Source organism: Aegilops tauschii, chromosome 3, assembly GCF_002575655.3.
Source record: "Aegilops tauschii subsp. strangulata cultivar AL8/78 chromosome 3, Aet v6.0, whole genome shotgun sequence".
Lineage (NCBI taxonomy): Eukaryota > Viridiplantae > Streptophyta > Magnoliopsida > Poales > Poaceae > Aegilops > Aegilops tauschii.
In genome coordinates, this window is record NC_053037.3 from 460,312,607 (window position 1) to 460,329,858 (window position 17,252).

At 43.3% G+C, this 17,252-nt stretch overlaps 1 protein-coding gene across 1 annotated transcript; it reads right to left on the reverse strand.

Annotated features, from left to right (window-relative positions):
• Positions 1-10,370: 10,370 nt before the first annotated feature.
• On the reverse strand, positions 10,371-11,547 carry LOC109768527 (RING-H2 finger protein ATL72). Its single transcript, XM_020327259.4, has one exon. The coding sequence runs from the start codon at positions 11,255-11,257 to the stop codon at positions 10,643-10,645; it is 615 nt and encodes a 204-aa protein (XP_020182848.1). The 5' UTR covers positions 11,258-11,547; the 3' UTR covers positions 10,371-10,642.
• Between the last annotated feature and the right edge of the window lie 5,705 nt (positions 11,548-17,252).

Consider the following 17,252-nt stretch of genomic DNA (forward strand, 5'->3'; position numbering starts at 1 on the left):
CTGATTACCAAGTTAGGCCAAAAGCCTAAGCTTGGGGAAGTACGTATTCCCACCGACATTACATTCATGTTCACACATTTCATTCTAGTCGTCGGTGTCCACACCTTTTTCATTGTATTATCCATGTTAAATTTATTTTCTTGCTTTCTTCTTGTGTGTTTGAAAAAACTTGAGAAAATACAAAAATATTTCCTGCTTCTTTTTTATTTTCTTTCTAGAGTAGTTAGCTGTGGCACTAAAAATAAAACCCAAAAAGATTTCTTTGTTCTTCTTTTGCTTGTTGGGAGCTTTCCCGTGTAAATAGGTTTCCTCGTTTCTGCTTTTCCTTTTATTTGCTTGTTCTAGAAAACCAAAAACTCCAAAAATATTTCAGTGTGTTTCTCTGAATTTCTTTTCCTTTTATTTGAGTCGTACCGAGGAGAAGACCACGATGAAAATGTTGAGTGGCTCTCATATGCATAATTGTTGATCTAACAAAGAGCCTATTTTACCTTGTCTTCTCCTGTTGAATAAAATGTTTGTAGATTCCAGCTTAGTCCATGGCACTCTTGCACTATTATTATTTTCATATCGTTTGGTCGTGCAAGTGAAAGGCAATAATGACGATATTCGATGAACTGGTCGTGGCAGAGAGAAATGGGTATGAACTCGACTTGTTCATGTTTTTGTAAATATGTTTAACCTAGTATCCATGATTCAGCTCATTATGATTAAACATGTTTGCAATGACAATTAGAGATTATAGTTTCTCATGCCATGCATAAGTAGCTAGGAGTGGATAATGATTTATCTTGGATATCAACATTGCGTTAAAATGATTGTGATGTAGTATGATAATATGGTATCCTCCTCTGGATGTTCGAGTGGCTTGACTTGGCACATGTTCATGCATTTAGTTGAATCAAAACCAACATAGCCTTTATGATATTTATGTTCATGGTGTTCATATCCTACTCATGCTAGTGTCCAATGTTACTTATGCATAATGCATGTTCATGGCCGTTGTTGCTCTCTAGCTGGCCGCTTCTCAACCTATTTGCCAGCCTTCGCTTGTACTAAGTGGGAATTCTGCTTGTACATCAAAAACCTTGAACCCAAGTTATTCCAGATGAGTCCACCATACCTACCCATATGCGGTATTACCCTGTCGTCCTAAGTAAATTTGCATGTGCCATCTCTAATATAAATATCCTTTTGTGTGCCTGGATCGTTCATGGAACGACAGGAGGTAGTTGGTATCTTCCATGCTAAGCGGGTTATTCTCATGTTGAGTGTTTATTCACTCGCCATTGCACGAGAAAAGGGCGGTAATAGGGATGCCCAGTCCCTAACTGCAAACAGAAAAGAGCTTACAAATAATCAAACAAAAACTCCAACGGAGTCAAAACCTTTACTTTATCGCTTGGGAACCGCCACTAGCGTGTTTAGCATGGAAGATATTGATAACTGATGGTCGTGAAGTAAACAAGAAGGGTGCATGTCTCAAAATATCATTTACCTCTGTTTTAAAAATTTGAGCTCTGGCACCTCTACAAATCACTGCTTCCCTCTGCGAAGAGACTATCTATTTACTTTAATGTTGTGTCATCACCTTCTAAAATAAGCGCTAGAACCTGAGAGCACTGCAGTCATGCTGATGCATTGTGTGTAGCTAATGTTGGGTGCATCATGACTGGATCTTTTCTGCCATGAATTACAATGTTTAGTCGCTGCTAGAACTTTGGAGGTGCTCTGCATTTATGTTTTGCGGTCTCAGAAAGGGCTAGCAAGATACCACTATTGTCATATTATATCATGGTTGTTTTGATTAATGTGTTGCTGTTTGAGATGTCTTATTATTGCTTGCTAGCTGATTATGTCATTGATATGAGTTAATATAATTTTTAAGAGTTATTGTCGACATGGTTGGTTATAATATTGGCTGAAAACCTGGGTGTTGTTTAAGCTTATTTATGCAAACAAGAGCAAAAGAGTTCGTAAAAGTTATTCTTTTTCACTTTTAGTTTATCAACTGAATTGCTTGAGGACAAGCAAAGGTTTAAGCTTGAGGGAGTTGATGCGTCTCCAACGTATCTACTATTCCTAACACTTTTCCTCTTGTTTTGGACTCTAATTTGCATGATTTGAATGAAACTAACCCTGGTTTTCAGCAGAACTACCATGGTGTTGTTTTGTGCAGAAATAAAAGTTCTCGGAATGGAACGAAACTTTGCGAGGATTTTTTATATCAATACAGAGAATTTACGGAGCCAGGAACCACCGGAGGGGGGCACCTGGGTGGGCACAACCCACCAGGGCGCCCCCCCGCCCCCATCCAGGCGCGCCCAGGTGGGTTGTCCCCACCTGGTGGACCGGTAGACCCTGAAACCGACGCTATAAAATCACATATTTCCAGAAAAAAAATCAGGGAGAAAGAATTATCGCGTTCCACGAGATGGAGCCACCGTCACCTCCTGTTCTTCATCGGGAGGCCAGATCTGGAGTCCGTTTGGGTCTCCGGAGAGGGGGATCTTCGTTCTTCGTCATCACCATGTTGGGGAACGTAGTAATTTCAAAAAATTCCTACGCACACGCAAGATCATGGTGATGCATAGCAACGAGAGGGTAGAGTGTTGTCTACGTACCCTCATAGACCGTAAGCGGAAGCGTTTATCAACGCGTTTGATGTAGTCGTACGTCTTCACGATCCGACCGATCCAAGTACCGAACACACGGCACCTCCGAGTTCTGCACACGTTCAGCTCGATGACGTCCTCGCCTTCTCGATCCAGCAAGAGGGGCGAAGTAGTAGATGAGTTCCGACAGCACAACGGCGTGGTGACGGTGTTGGTGAAGAACAATCTCCGCAGGGCTTCGCCTAAGCACTACGAAAACCATGACGGAGGATAAACTAGAGGGGACGGGGTTGCCGGCACACGGCTTGGTGTTTCTTGATGTGTCTTGGGTGCTAGCCCTACCCCTCAATTTATATGTTGAGCCTAGGGGTCGAAACTTGGAGTAAAAGCCTCCACAAAGTCGGTTTCACCCGAAAGGCAAGAGTCCTTCTCGGACTCCAGGGCCAGACGCCAGGGTTCCCGGCGTCTGGACCCAGACGCCAGGGACCCTGGCGTCTGGCCCCTAGACTCCACAAAACTTCCTTTTGTGCTTTCCAAAAACCTCGTGGGCTTTCCCCTTTGGCCCAGATAAAGTGTTCTCGTGCCCAAACATTTCGGGAAACATCCGGAACCCCTTCCGATGGATTCCAGAACCTTTCCGGAGATCAAACACTACTATCCACATATCAATCTTTACTTCCGGACCATTCCGGAGTTCCTCGTCATATCCGTGATCTCATCCAAAACTCCGAACAACATTCGGTCACCAACATACATAACTCATAGTACTATATCGTCAACGAACGTTAAGCGTGCGGACCCTACGGGTTCGAGAACTATGTAGACATGACCGAGACACCTCTCTGGTCAATAACCAATAGCGGGACCTGGATGCCCATATTGGCTCCTACATATTCTACGAAGATCTTTATCGGTCAGACCGCATAACAACATACGTTGTTCCCTTTGTCATCGGTATGTTACTTGCCCGAGATTCGATCGTCGGTATCTCAATACCTAGTTCAATCTCGTTACCGGCAAGTCTCTTTACTCGCTGCGTAATACATCATCCCGCAACTAACTTATTAGTCACATTGCTTGCAAGGCTTATAGTGATGTGCATTACCGAGAGGGCCCAGAGATACCTCTCCGACAATCGGAGTGACAAATCCTAATCTCGAAATACGCCAACCCAACAAGTACCTTTGGAGACACCTGTAGAGCACCTTTATAATCACCCAGTTACGTTGTGACGTTTGGTAGCACACAAAGTGTTCCTCCGGTAAACGGGAGTTGCATAATCTCATAGTCATAGGAACATGTATAAGTCATGAAGAAAGCAATAGCAGAATACTAAACGATCAAGTGCTAAGCTAACTGAATGGGTCAAGTCAATCACATCATTCTCCTAATGATGTGATCCCGTTAATCAAATGACAACTCATGTCTATGGCTAGGAAACATAACCATCTTTGATCAACGAGCTAGTCAAGTAGAGGCATACTAGTGACACTCTGTTTGTCTATGTATTCACACAAGTATTATGTTTTCGGTTAATACAATTCTAGCATGAATAATAAACATTTATCATGATATAAGAAAATAAATAATAACTTTATTATTGCCTCTAGGGCATATTTCCTTCACACCAACCCTTCTCCATTGCCATTCCATGATGCTCCCCACCGGGAGTGAGTAATTCCTTCGTAGGCTCGTTGTTCGGTGAGGAGTTGGATGATATTCATCATGTAATCGAGTTAGTTTTGTTAGGGCTTGATCCCTAATATCCACTATGTTCTGAGATTGATGTTGCTATGACTTTGCCATGCTTAATGCTTGTCACTTTGGGACCGGGTGCCATGATTTCAGATCTGAACCGTTTATGTTATCACTATTATATCCATGTTCTAGATTCGATCTTGCAAGTTATAGTCACTTACTACGTGTTATGATCCGGCAACCCTGGAGTGACAATAGTCGGGACCACTGCCGGTGATGACCGTAGTTTGAGGAGTTCATGTATTTACCGTGTGTTAATGCTTTGTTCCGGTTCTCTATTAAAAGGAGGCCTTAATATACCTTAGTTTCCAATAGGACCCCACTGCCACGGGAGGGTAGGACAAAAGATGGCATGCAAGTTCTTTCCATAAGCACGTATGACTATTTACGGAATACATGCCTACATTATATTTATGAACTGGAGCTAGTGCCGTATCGCCCTAGGTTATGACTGTCACATGATGAATATCATCCAACAAATTACCTATCCAATGCCTACGAATTTATCTTATATTGTTTCTGCTAAGTTACTACTGCTATCGTTACTGTTGCACTTGCTACAAGATTACTGCTATCACTGTTACCATTACTATTGCTACTGCTACTATTATCAAAATTATCATACTACTTAGCTACTGATCACTTTGCTGCAGATAATTAATCTCCAGGTGTGGTTGAATTGACAACTCAACTGCTAATACTTGCAAATATTCTTTGGCTCCCCTCGTGTCGAATCTATAAATTTGGGTTGAATACTCTACCCTCGAAAACTGTTGCGATCCCCTATACTTGTGGGTTATGACCCGCCCAGGAGTACGGCTGCGAGGGCCAAGGCATATATTGACCTCATCTTCCAACACCTATACAAGCCTGTACATGCTTCCAGGCGTGAGACCTCGTCTTCTGTTCGTCTATGGTCTCCGCCGCCGCAGGGTACAGTGGTAGCGTTCTCCGATGTTGCGATCTCTGAGGAGTTGGGCAGGTCCGGTCTGGGTGTGGTAGTGCTCAACCTTGAGGGCCAATGTGTGGCTGCCTGTTCTGAACCTGTTGGAGGCGCGTGAAAGACGGAAGTGGCCAAAGCGCTGGCTCTCTGTCATGCTGTCAGCCTAGCTCGGGACGAGGGCTTTTCTGATGCTATCTTTAAAACGGATTGCCTCTCCGTGGTGCAGCATCTGATATCTCTGTCCAGAGATCGCTCGATGGTGGGCTCATTTCTCACGGATGTCAAGTCAATGGCTGAGGGCCTTTCTTCTATGGCTTTCCATCATGTTCGTTGGCATTGTAATGTTCTAGCTCATGTCTTAGCTAGATCATGTTTGAACTCTACTAGTCTTTGTATTTTCCATTATGCTCCGGATTGCATCCGGGAGACTCTTTGTAACTTTGTTGCTTGATCAATAAAGGCCGACGTTCTCTCAAAAAAAAGTTGCGGCATAGATGCCATACGTAGCTTATCTTGCCATGGGCGAGACATAGTCCTGGCGGATAAGATCTGATCGAGACAACAATCGACTTGGACTCCACGGGCTCAAATCATCCGCGAGAGTTATATATCACTTATAGCGAGATGGAAGCTGCTCTCACGTCGGGCGCAAAATGAGCGGGGCGGCCCATTAGCGTAGGACTCACTCGCTATAGGCTAGCTCTGCTCCGGTTTCTCCTGGGTTTTTTTGCTTTTTTGTTTTCCTTTTTTCCATTTTGTTAATTTTTTCACCGGTATTTTTTGTTTTTTATTTGTTATAACTTCAGTTCCTTTGTTGTTCGCTTTTTTTGTTTTGCTGGTTTTTTATTTTCTTGTTTTCTTTTGATTTTCTTTGTTTTCCGCTTTCACTACTTTTTTCTTTTCTTTCCTTTTCACTTCATTTCCTTTGTTTATTTCTTCAATTTTCATTTATTTTTTCTTTGGTTTTTCTCATTTCTCTTTGTTTTAACCGCTTTTCTTCGGCCATCTTTTTTTTGTTTTCTTCCTTTTTATGTGTTTTCCTTTATGGTTCTCATTTGTTTTAAAACCTTTTTGATTGACTTTGTTTTCTTTTCTATTTGTTTTTTGTGTCATTTTTCCTTGATTTTCTAATAACATTTTACATTTACATGTGAAAAAACAATTGTACATGTTAAACATTTTAAAACACATAATTAACTTTTTTCAATAAATATTATTGATTTCTACATCTTTTGTATACATGTTTAACATTTTTGTGCATGGATGGTTAACATTTTTTTACATACATGTGTTTGATGGCTATTTTTTTCATACGCACTATACATTATTTTTCACATTAGGTACATTTTTAATATTTTTCAAATACATTGTTATTTTTTTTTTTGAAAATTTATGTTTGATAACTAATTTTTTACATACACATTGTACATTTATTTATATATAAGGAACATTTTTTGTACAAGTTTAACATTTTTTACATGATCAACATTTTTATAAAATTCGTTTTTTGATGTTCAATTTTTTAAATACACATTCTACATTTTTCATATACATCCGGAACATTTTTCATACACGTTTCACATTTTTAAATAGATGATTAATATTTTTCAAATATTTTGTTTTTTCTTATTACTTTTTCATACGAATTGTACATGTATTTTATACCAATAAAAATTTTAATAAATTTTTAAAATATACGATTAACATTTTTTTATACATGATCATTTTTTTTGCAGAACTAGCAAGATAATGAAAGATTTATCTTGATATATACTTAACGGAAAAATCAAAAAAATATAGGCGCATGTGACAGCATGATTTGATCGCGCACCTTCGCAGTCATAACCAACAGCTCCAACCACTGCAACATATGTGTGTTTGTTGAAAAAAAACGAGCAGTGCAGCTTTTATAAACTCTTTGCGGCCCGCCTGTTCCATGAACACAATGTTGCGCGGGCGAGCCTTTGTTCCACCTCGCATTAGGCGATGTATAATCACACCCCAAATCTCCATGGCACTAGATACTAAAGTTATTTCAAAGTTGTGCGTGAAGGAGCGCCTTATTCTTCGGCCAGCCTATGGCCGTAAGCAAACCCAGTATCATTTTATTGTATTTTACAACCTTGGATGTCAATACGAGACATGAATATGATCATTTTCTTACCCTCTCCTTTTCTGCGTCCGCTATAATTTAGTGCTCGTTTCCATTAAGTATTGTGAATATATTACCGCTGCATGATCTAACTGATTGATTAGTTTAGCGGGGAGACAGTCGTCTAGCACAACCAGGTAGAGAGGTGCTCATTAAATCGGTGGCGCAAGCTCTACCAACGCACATCATGGGGATTTTCAAGCTCCCATTTTCGATGTGTGATGACCTTGCTAGGATAATGAGGAAGTTTTATTGGGGGTCCGCACAAGGTAAAAGGAAAGTACACTGGAAGAGTTGGGACAAACTTATGCGGCCTAAAGATAGGGGAGGAGTGGGCTTCCATGACTTCCGGCTTTTCAATCAAGCTTTGTTGGCAAGGGAAGCATGGAGGCTAATTGTTAAACCTGAGAGTTTTATGTTCTCAAGTCCTTAAAGCTAGATATTATCCAAATGGTACGCTGGAGGATACAATTTTTGGTGGAAATGCATCATCATCATGGTAGGCCATAAGTTATAGTTTGGACCTGTTGAAGAAAGGATTAGTATGGAGAGTGGGAAACTGTAAAAACATTAGAGTTTGGAGGGACAATTGGTTACCCAGACCACATTCATACAAGCCTCTCACTGCAAGGAAATTGTCGTATTCGTTTCGTAGAAGCTTTGTGAACTCAAATGGATCATGGAATTATGACCTACTGCACAAATTCTTCGCCCCTGCAGATATCACCGAAATTCTGAAGATCCACGCACCCCGCATCTAAAGGAGGATGCGCTGGCATGGGGACCGGGTAGACATGGTAAATTCTTCGTCAAGAGTGCATATGATATGGCCTTTGATGAAGCCCATCAGGACAACACTTCGTCTTCAAGCTCGCGGTTGTCCGGTGCACGTTCATGCTGGAAATCCACATGGGCATGCGGGGTAGCCCCCACGGTAAAGAATTTTGCATGGCGCCTTGTGACGGATTTTTTACCAACCTAGCAAAGGAAAAACATAATTGGCCTTGAGGTGAAAAGTTTATGGCAGGTTTGTGCTATGGAAGTTGAAGACAATTATCATCCTTTCGTGATGTGCCACTTGCTCGCAATTTTTATAGGGAACTGTCGAGGGTGTGGAGCCTCCCGAATCAGAATGAGATTCTGAATACCGGACGAGAGTGGTTGTTCCAGGTTCTTGAACCACCAGATGATGTTCGAAGGTGCATGCTGCTGATGACATTCTGAAGAGTTTGGTACGTTCGGAATGAGCTCGTCCATAACTAGTCGGTTCCTCCTGTAGAGGTGTCATGTCAATTTCTTCAGAGCTATCTTGATTCATTGATGGGTATTAAACTGCACACCAATGTTGATCCATACAGAGGGAAACCTGTCATCACTTATGCAAAGCCAAGTATGCCCAATAATGTGCCAAGGGAGGAAGCTAGGACCGGTTGGAGTCCACCAGTGCATGGCTAGGTTAAGTTAAATTCGGATGGTTCTTTTCTTGCAGTAGGGGATGCTGGAGCAGGGATGAAGAAGGCTCTATCATTTTCGTGGCATGTAGGAAGTCACACTTGTGCCGGGACGCCCTTGAGACAAAGTTATATGTGTGCATGGAAGGACTCCCTATAGCTATACAGAGAAGTGAGCTGCCGATCATCATCGAGATGGATTCTTTGGTTGCGGTTTCAATGGCCCAGAGCAAAGAAGTGGACAGATCAGTTTATGCATCGCTAGTAAAGGAAATAAAGTTCCTTCGAGGACTTAGATTATCTTGTATTACTCATGTACCTCGTACCCAGAATCTAGCTAGTGATTGTTTGGCTAGTTTTGCTAGACTAGAGAATATGACCATGACATGGCTAGGGTCAGGTCCTCCGGAAGTTTTGGAGATTGCAAACAGTGATTGTATGAACATTACTATTGAGTAATAAAAGTTTGATTCCCGCATTTTTTTGAAGTATTGTGAATATATTACCTCTGCAGGATCTAACTGATTGATTTGAAGTCCGGGATTCAGAAATCCTATATATACGTACTGGTTTTACAAAAAACATTGTGTATTGCGTGCGGTGGGATAACCACATAGAGCAAAATGTGGAAATAACCATCGAACCGATGCGTAAGTTTTTTATAAACCTATTGTGTAAGAATATCACCACTCTCTAGTATTTCAGCCATTCAAGGAAAATAAAGATGAAAATAAAATCCTAAAACCTAGCGGAAGCGAATCAAATGAATTATGTTGAGGATCGCTATCAGATCATCAATGCAGCTTTACACAAAACATAGGCTCAATCACCCTAGTAGAGACCATTTCGGTGTCCAAAGAGAAATGGGCTCAGTAGAAGAAGATGATCGACACACATGGAGTTTCTAGCTAGTTCACATGCATTGGGATTAGCAGTAAAATCCAAAAAATAGTAAAATTATTTAAAATAATAATACGATTTTTAATTGATAAACATTGATGATTGTTGCACTTGCATGCAAAATTGTGATGGAATGGTATTGATTGACGTCTGAGAAAGAAAAAAACAAAATCAATGCTCCAGAAAGACTCCCTTTAAAAGCATTTTGGAGTACTGATTTTTTTCCCACACATCCACAAATGTGATTCTATCACGAAAATTTTCATACAGATAGAGAACTAAGCAAAGTTTCTTGCAAAAAAAAACCAAAATTCTTTAAAAGTGCATTATTTTATTTTCTAAAATTTTACTGTTCATACAATGTGCATATGAGCTCAGGATTAGGAAAACTTTTGATTATCGGCTCTCTTCTGTTTGCGGGGAAAACTTCTGATTTGTTCATCAACTTATCAAAGTGCAGGTAAAAGTGCTCAGCAGGTGCATTAAAACTTGGTGGAAGAACCCGCATGTACAAAAAAAAAGGATGCAAATACAGAGCACAATTTGAACTCTACTATCCTATTAATACCATCTCCACTCTGTATATACACACACGGAACAGCGACAATAGTAGGCAGAAGATGCACAAGGCTGTACATGCCGTCGACGAGCGGTAAAGCTTGACCGTGACCGAAGCTAAGCAGACCACCAACGTCAAAAAAATATCTCTCTCACAGTCACACAGACAGACGCGGTCACGGCCAGGATACTTTCTACTGTACTCCAAGCGAGACGATCCTATCTGCGGGCCCACCACGGATGGGCGCCCACCCGTCCACGTCGGTCACGCGGCGATGACCACCGTGACGGCCGCGGCGTCGGCGCTCCCGGGCCGCCCGCCGCTGCGCCCGGCGGCGGGTTTGGGCGCGGCGGCGGCGCCGCTGAGCACCGAGTCCCGGCACGTGGGGCAGGAGTCGTGCGAGACGAGCCAGGTGTCGACGCAGCGGACGTGGAACTCGTGGCCGCAGCGCGGCAGCACGCGCACCTTCTCGCCGTCCTCGAACTCGCCGAGGCAGATGGCGCACACGTCGTCCGCCGGCGCGGCGCCCCCGCCCGCGGCCGCGCACGCGCCGTACACCTCGATGGGGAGGCTCCTGAGCGTGCGCTTCTTGAGCCCGCCCCGCCCGCCCGCCGACGCCGCGCCGTCCAGCTCCCCGCCCGCCTCCAGCGACGCGCGGCGCGCCCACCGGATGACGTACCGCGCCAGCGAGTTGAGCCCGAGCGCGAAGAGCAGGGCGAAGAGCAGCGCGGCGAGGATGATGACCATGTTGGTGTCGAAGCTGGCGTCGCCGCCGCCGCCGCTGCTGAGAGCGCGCTGCGCCCCGTTCTCCGCGCTCGACGGCGCCTGCGAGCCCGTCTGGCCCATGTACCAGCTCATGGACCGGGTGTGCGCGCCCATCGCCTCCGCACCTCGGCAATTATGCGCCGGAAGTATGGGTCTGCCCGCGCGGCACCAGTCGCTGGCTTGTAGAAGGACGTGGACGTAGGAGCGGCTGCTATAATGTGGCCGCGGGCCTGCGCGCGCTGCACGCACTTTATATACCAGCTCGCACCCGTTTCGGTTCGGAAAAGCTGAGGCTCGTACGAGTGAGTGCGAGCTAGAGCGGGCGAAGGACCGCTTTCTTGTCTGGGTTTCGATCGGATAGATATCGCTGGGGGGCGATGGAAAATCAAGCCGTGGTGATGGGCCGGGAAATGGCCAGGGGACTTTATATAAAGATCTGGACGAGGAGGAGGAGCGGCTGCCCGATCGCCGGCTGTTGGACCAGGGGGCAGGGAGGTGGTTCGGTTCCGGGCCACACTGTGTCTGTGCGGTGGGTCCTCCGAAATGATCGCGCACGCCTTGGCCGGAGAAATATCTAGCCAGCTTTGCCGGTGCCACGCACTTGTTGGTTGTACGGTTGTGCTGCCTGGGTTGGTGCAAAACTACAAATGGGATAGCCACGCGCGTGCGCGCTGATGCAAACCTGCCTTCTTTTGTGTTGGACGATACTAGAATAGAGTAGCCAGCAGCTGGAAGGAGGGGTTGGGCTCCATGGATTTTGTTGGATCTCACACACGGCTAAAGGGGAAGCAAGGCACGTTGCCGTAGCACGGAGGCGCGTAGGGTTGCTTTGCAGGTTCCGGTGAAAATGAACAGATTTGACTCTTCTCTAAAACTCAGCACAAAATAAAGCTGATCTGAAACAATTCAAACACCGGCCCTTTTCCACAACGGTCTGGGCTAAGGTGCCCTCTTGTTGCTGTGATAGCTATGTCCAGTGAGGGTGTCGTGCCAAGGCGCCATGGTATCTACAATGGCGTCTTAGCATCAGGCGTCATCAAAAGGAGTCATTTTATGAAATATTTTTAGATCCAGTTTATTTTATGCTGAAGTTTTTAAAAAGAGTCAAATTTGTCCACTGTCATCAGGTTCTACGTGGAGTTTCTTTGATTTATTAGGTTGATGCTAACCAGTATAACATTTGCATAGTTCACTTTGTCTTGTACTATATACCACTTTCTGGTAGATAGAAAGAAAAAAGCGAAATAGCTCGATAATTCAAAATGGTGTCCGGGCTCATTTGCACCTGGTGAACAGTAATAAAATAAAATAATAACAACAGGAAAATTTAAAAAAATTAATTTTTTTTGTCATCCAAGATGCTCATATGATTGATGTCCGTGCAAAATTTGGGTGTCTAGACATTCAAGGAGCTCATGGCAAAAAAGACAAAATCGGCTTCGAACAATGTTTTTTAAAATGTTTCTCAAACACCTAAAATTTATCTTTTTGCCACGAGCTCCTCGAATGTCCAAAATTCACAAAAATTTGCACGGACATCACGCACAGTAGCATCTTGCATGCATGCAAAATAAATAGTTTTTTTTATTTTTTCATGATTCATGATTTTACTGTTCATCACCGGGCTCATCTGAGCCCTGGTGCAGATTAGTTGTGTCTGGACTTGCTCTCCTACCTTGTGGAAATTCAGAGACATGTTGATGAAAGTGTCTCGTCCATTTTGAGGTTGTCTTGATAAATTAATATAGACATGTAACATACCCACTAGAGGTAATTACAATAAAATTAGTTTTACAACTTGATGTACAAGGAAACAAACAATCTATCTAACTAGTTTGGTTTATATCTCTGCGGAACGCAACCACATGGATATGAATGGACTTGAAAAACTATAATATTCTAGTGTTTTCTTATGCATAGATGCTCCAAATTTCGCCAAGAGTGTCTTGGAATCTCGGGGTGAATCCTTTGCTCTGGTCTGGCCGAACCTATCAATGGCAATGACCGTGAGGACCGCTAACTTCCTTGGAGGCATCATTGTTCAATGGCCTTTCCTCCTTCTTTCGTGCTCCTGGGAAAACCATAATTCCAGGTATTCCTGGAATGGGCAATGACGACACAACTTGTAACACAGCCCTTCCTTTTTCTTTTCGCGAATAAGCACAGTGTCTATCATTGCATTGATAGAAGAAAAGCATAGAACAAAGTTTTGGTTGCCAAGCCACATACACTGGAAAGTGTGGAAGCGAACCTATGGAGCATTGGGAGGGGAATATATGCTCAGCCCTAAGACTAGAAATTCAATTTACTTACATCAAATATCACACGTAGCCCTTTGGCGCCGGCACCGATAGAAGACCATGCCCACGCTTCGTATTGGATGGAGGACACGAGGTCCGGGAGGGAGGGCCGCTTGTCGTCGAAGATGCAGGCGCTGTGATGCTTCCATTGTTGGGGAACGCGGTAATTACAAAAAATTTCCTACGATCACGCAAGATCTATGTGATGCATAGCAACGAGAGGGGAGAGTGTTGTCCACGTACCCTCGTAGACCGTAAGCGGAAGCGTTATGACAACGCGGTTGATGTAGTCGTACGTCTTCACGATCGACCGAACCTAGTACCGAACGTACGACACCTCCGCGATCTGTACACGTTCGGCTCGGTGACGTCCCACGAACTCACGATCCAGCAGAGTGTCGAGGGAGAGCTTCGTCAGCACGACGGCGTGATGACGGTGATGATGAAGCTACCGGCGCAGGGCTTCGCCTAAGCACTGCAATGATATGATCGAGGTGGATTATGGTGGAGGGGGGGCACCGCACACGGCTAAGAGATCAATGATCAACTTGTGTGTCTATGGGGTGCCCCCTGGCCACGTATATAAAGGATGGAGGGAGGAGGAGGCCGGCCCTCATAGGGCGCGCCCAAAGTGTGGAGTCCTACTAGGACTCCCTAGTTCTAGTAGGATTCCACCTCCCACATGGAATAGGAAAAAGGGAAGGGAGAAGGAGAAGGAAGGAAGGGGGCGCCCCCTTTCACTAGTCCAATTCGGACCAGTCCATAGGGAAGGGCCGCAGCTACCCCTTTCTCTCCTTTCTCGTATGGCCCATTAAGGCCCAATACGAATTCCCGTAACTCTCCGGTACTCTGAAAAATACCCGAATCACTCGGAACCTTTCCGATGTCCGAATATAGCCTTCCAATATATCGATCTTTACGTCTCGACCATTTCGAGACTCCTTGTCATGTCCCCGATCTCATCCGGGACTCCGAACAAACTTCGGTCATCAAATCACATAACTCATAATACAAATCGTCACAAAACGTTAAGCGTGCGGACCCTACGGGTTCGAGAACTATGTAGACATGACCGAGACTCATCTCCGGTCAATAACCAATAGAGGAACCTGGATGCTCATATTGGTTCCTACATATTCTACGAAGATCTTTATCGGTCAAACCGCATAACAACATACGTTGTTCCTTTGTCATCGGTATGTTACTTGCCCGAGATTCGATCATCGGTATCTCAATACCTAGTTCAATCTCGTTACCGGCAAGTCTCTTTACTCGTTCCATAATGCATCATCCCGCAACTAACTCATTAGTCACATTCCTTGCAAGGCTTATAGTGATGTGCATTACCGAGAGGGCCCAGAGATACCTCTCCGATCACGGAGTGACAAATCCTAATCTCGATCTATGCCAACTCAACAAACACCATCGGAGACACCTGTAGAGCATCTTTATAATCTCCCAGTTACATTGTGATGTTTGATAGCACACAAAGTGTTCCTCCGGTATTCGGAAGTTGTATAATCTCATAGTCATAGGAACATGTATAAGTCATGAAGAAAGCAATAGCAACATACTAAACGATCAAGTGCTAAGCTAACTGAATGGGTCAAGTCAATTACATCATTCTCTAATGATGTGATCCCGTTAATCAAATGACAACTCATGTCTATGGCTAGGAAACTTAACCATCTTTTATTCAACGAGCTAGTCAAGTAGAGGCATACTAGTGACACTCTGTTTGTCTATGTATTCACACATGTACTAAGTTTCCAGTTAATACAATTCTAGCATGAATAATAAACATTTATCATGAAATAAGGAAATAAATAATAACTTTATTGCCTCTAGGGCATATTTCCTTCAGTCTCCCACTTGCACTAGATTCAATAATCTAGTTCACATCGCCATGTGATTTAACACCAATAGTTCATATCACCATGTGATTAACACCCATAGTTCACATTGCCATGTGACCAACACTCAAAGGGTTTACTAGAGTCAGTAATCTTAGTTCACATCGCCATGTGATTAACACCCAAAGAGTACTAAGGTGTGATCATATTTTGCTTGTGAGAGAAGTTTAGTCAATGGGTCTGCCCTATTCAGATCCGTGTGTATTTTGCAAATTCCTATGTCAACAATGCTCTGCACGGAGCTACTCTAGCTAATTTCTCCCACTTTCAATATGTAGCCAGATTGAGACTTAGACTCATCTGGATCAGTGTGAAAACTTGCATCGACATAACCCTTTACGACAAACCTTTTGTCACCTCCATAATCGAGAAACATATCCTTATTCCACTAAGGATAATTTTGACCGCTGTCCAGTGATCTACTCCTAGATCACTATTGTACTCCCTTGCCAAACTCAGTGTAGGGTATACAATAGATCTTGTACACAGCATGGCATACTTTATAGAACCTATGGCTGAGGCATAGGGAATGACTTTCATTCTCTTTCTATCTTCTGCCGTGGTCGGGCTTTGAGTCTTACTCAATTTCAGAGCTTGCAATACAGAAAAGAACTCCTTCTTTGATTGTTCCATTTTGAACTACTTCAAAAATTCGTCAAGGTATGTACTCATTGAAAAAAACTTATCAAGCGTCTTGATCTATCTCTATAAATCTTGATGCTCAATATGTAAGCAGCTTCATCGAGGTCTTTCTTTGAAAAACTTCTTTCAAACACTCCTTTATGCTTTCCAGAAAATTCTACATCATTTCTGATCAACAATATGTCACTCACATATACATATCAGAAAGGTTGTAGTGCTCCCACTCACTTTCTTGTAAATACAGGCTTCACCGCAAGTCTGTATAAAACCATATGGTTTGATCACACTATCAAAGCGTATATTCCAACCCTGAGAGGCTTGCACCAGTCCATAAATGGATCACTGGAGCTTGCACACTTTGTTAGCACTTCTAGGATCGACAAAACCTTCTGGTTGCATCATATACAACTCTTCTTTAATAAATCCATTAAGGAAGACAATTTTGACATCTATTTGCCAGATTTCATAAAATGTGGCAATTGCTAACATGATTCGGACAGACTTTAAGCATCGCTACGAGTGAGAAAATCTCATCGTAGTCAACACCTTGAACTTTGTCAAAAACCTTTTTCGACAAGTCTAGCTTTGTAGATAGTAACACTACTATCAGCATCCATCTTCCTCTTGAAAATCCATTTATTCTCAATGACTTGCCGATCACCGGGCAAGTCAACCAAAGTCCATACTTTGTTCTCATATATGGATCCCATCTCAGATTTCATGGCCTCAAGCCATTTCGCTGAATCTGGGCTCATCATCGCTTCCTCATAGTTCGTAGGTTCGTCATGGTCTAGTAATATGACTTCCAGAACCGGATTACCGTACCACTCTGGTGCGGAACGTACTCTGTTTGACCTACAAGGTTCGTTAGTAACTTGATCTGAAGTTTCATGATCATCATCATTAACTTCCTCACTAATTGGTGTAGGCATCACTGGAACTGATTTCTGTGATGAACTACTTTCCAATTCGGGAGAAGGTACAATTACCTCATCAAGTTCTACTTTCCTCCCACTCACTTCTTTCGAGAGAAACTCCTTCTCTAGAAAGGATCCATTCTTAGCAACGAATATCTTGCCTTCGGATATGTGATAGAAGGTGTACCCAACAGTTTCCTTTGGGTATCCTATGAAGACGCATTTCTCTGATTTGGGTTTGAGCTTATCAGGTTGAAACTTTTTCACATAAGCATCGCAACCCCGAACTTTAAGAAACGACAACTTTGGTTTCTTGCCAAACCACAGTTCATATGGT

What these genes read in the sequence shown, in the direction of transcription:
- LOC109768527 (XM_020327259.4), bottom strand. Translation starts at nt 11,257, where the DNA reads ATGGGCGCGCACACCCGGTCCATGAGCTGGTACATGGGCCAGACGGGC.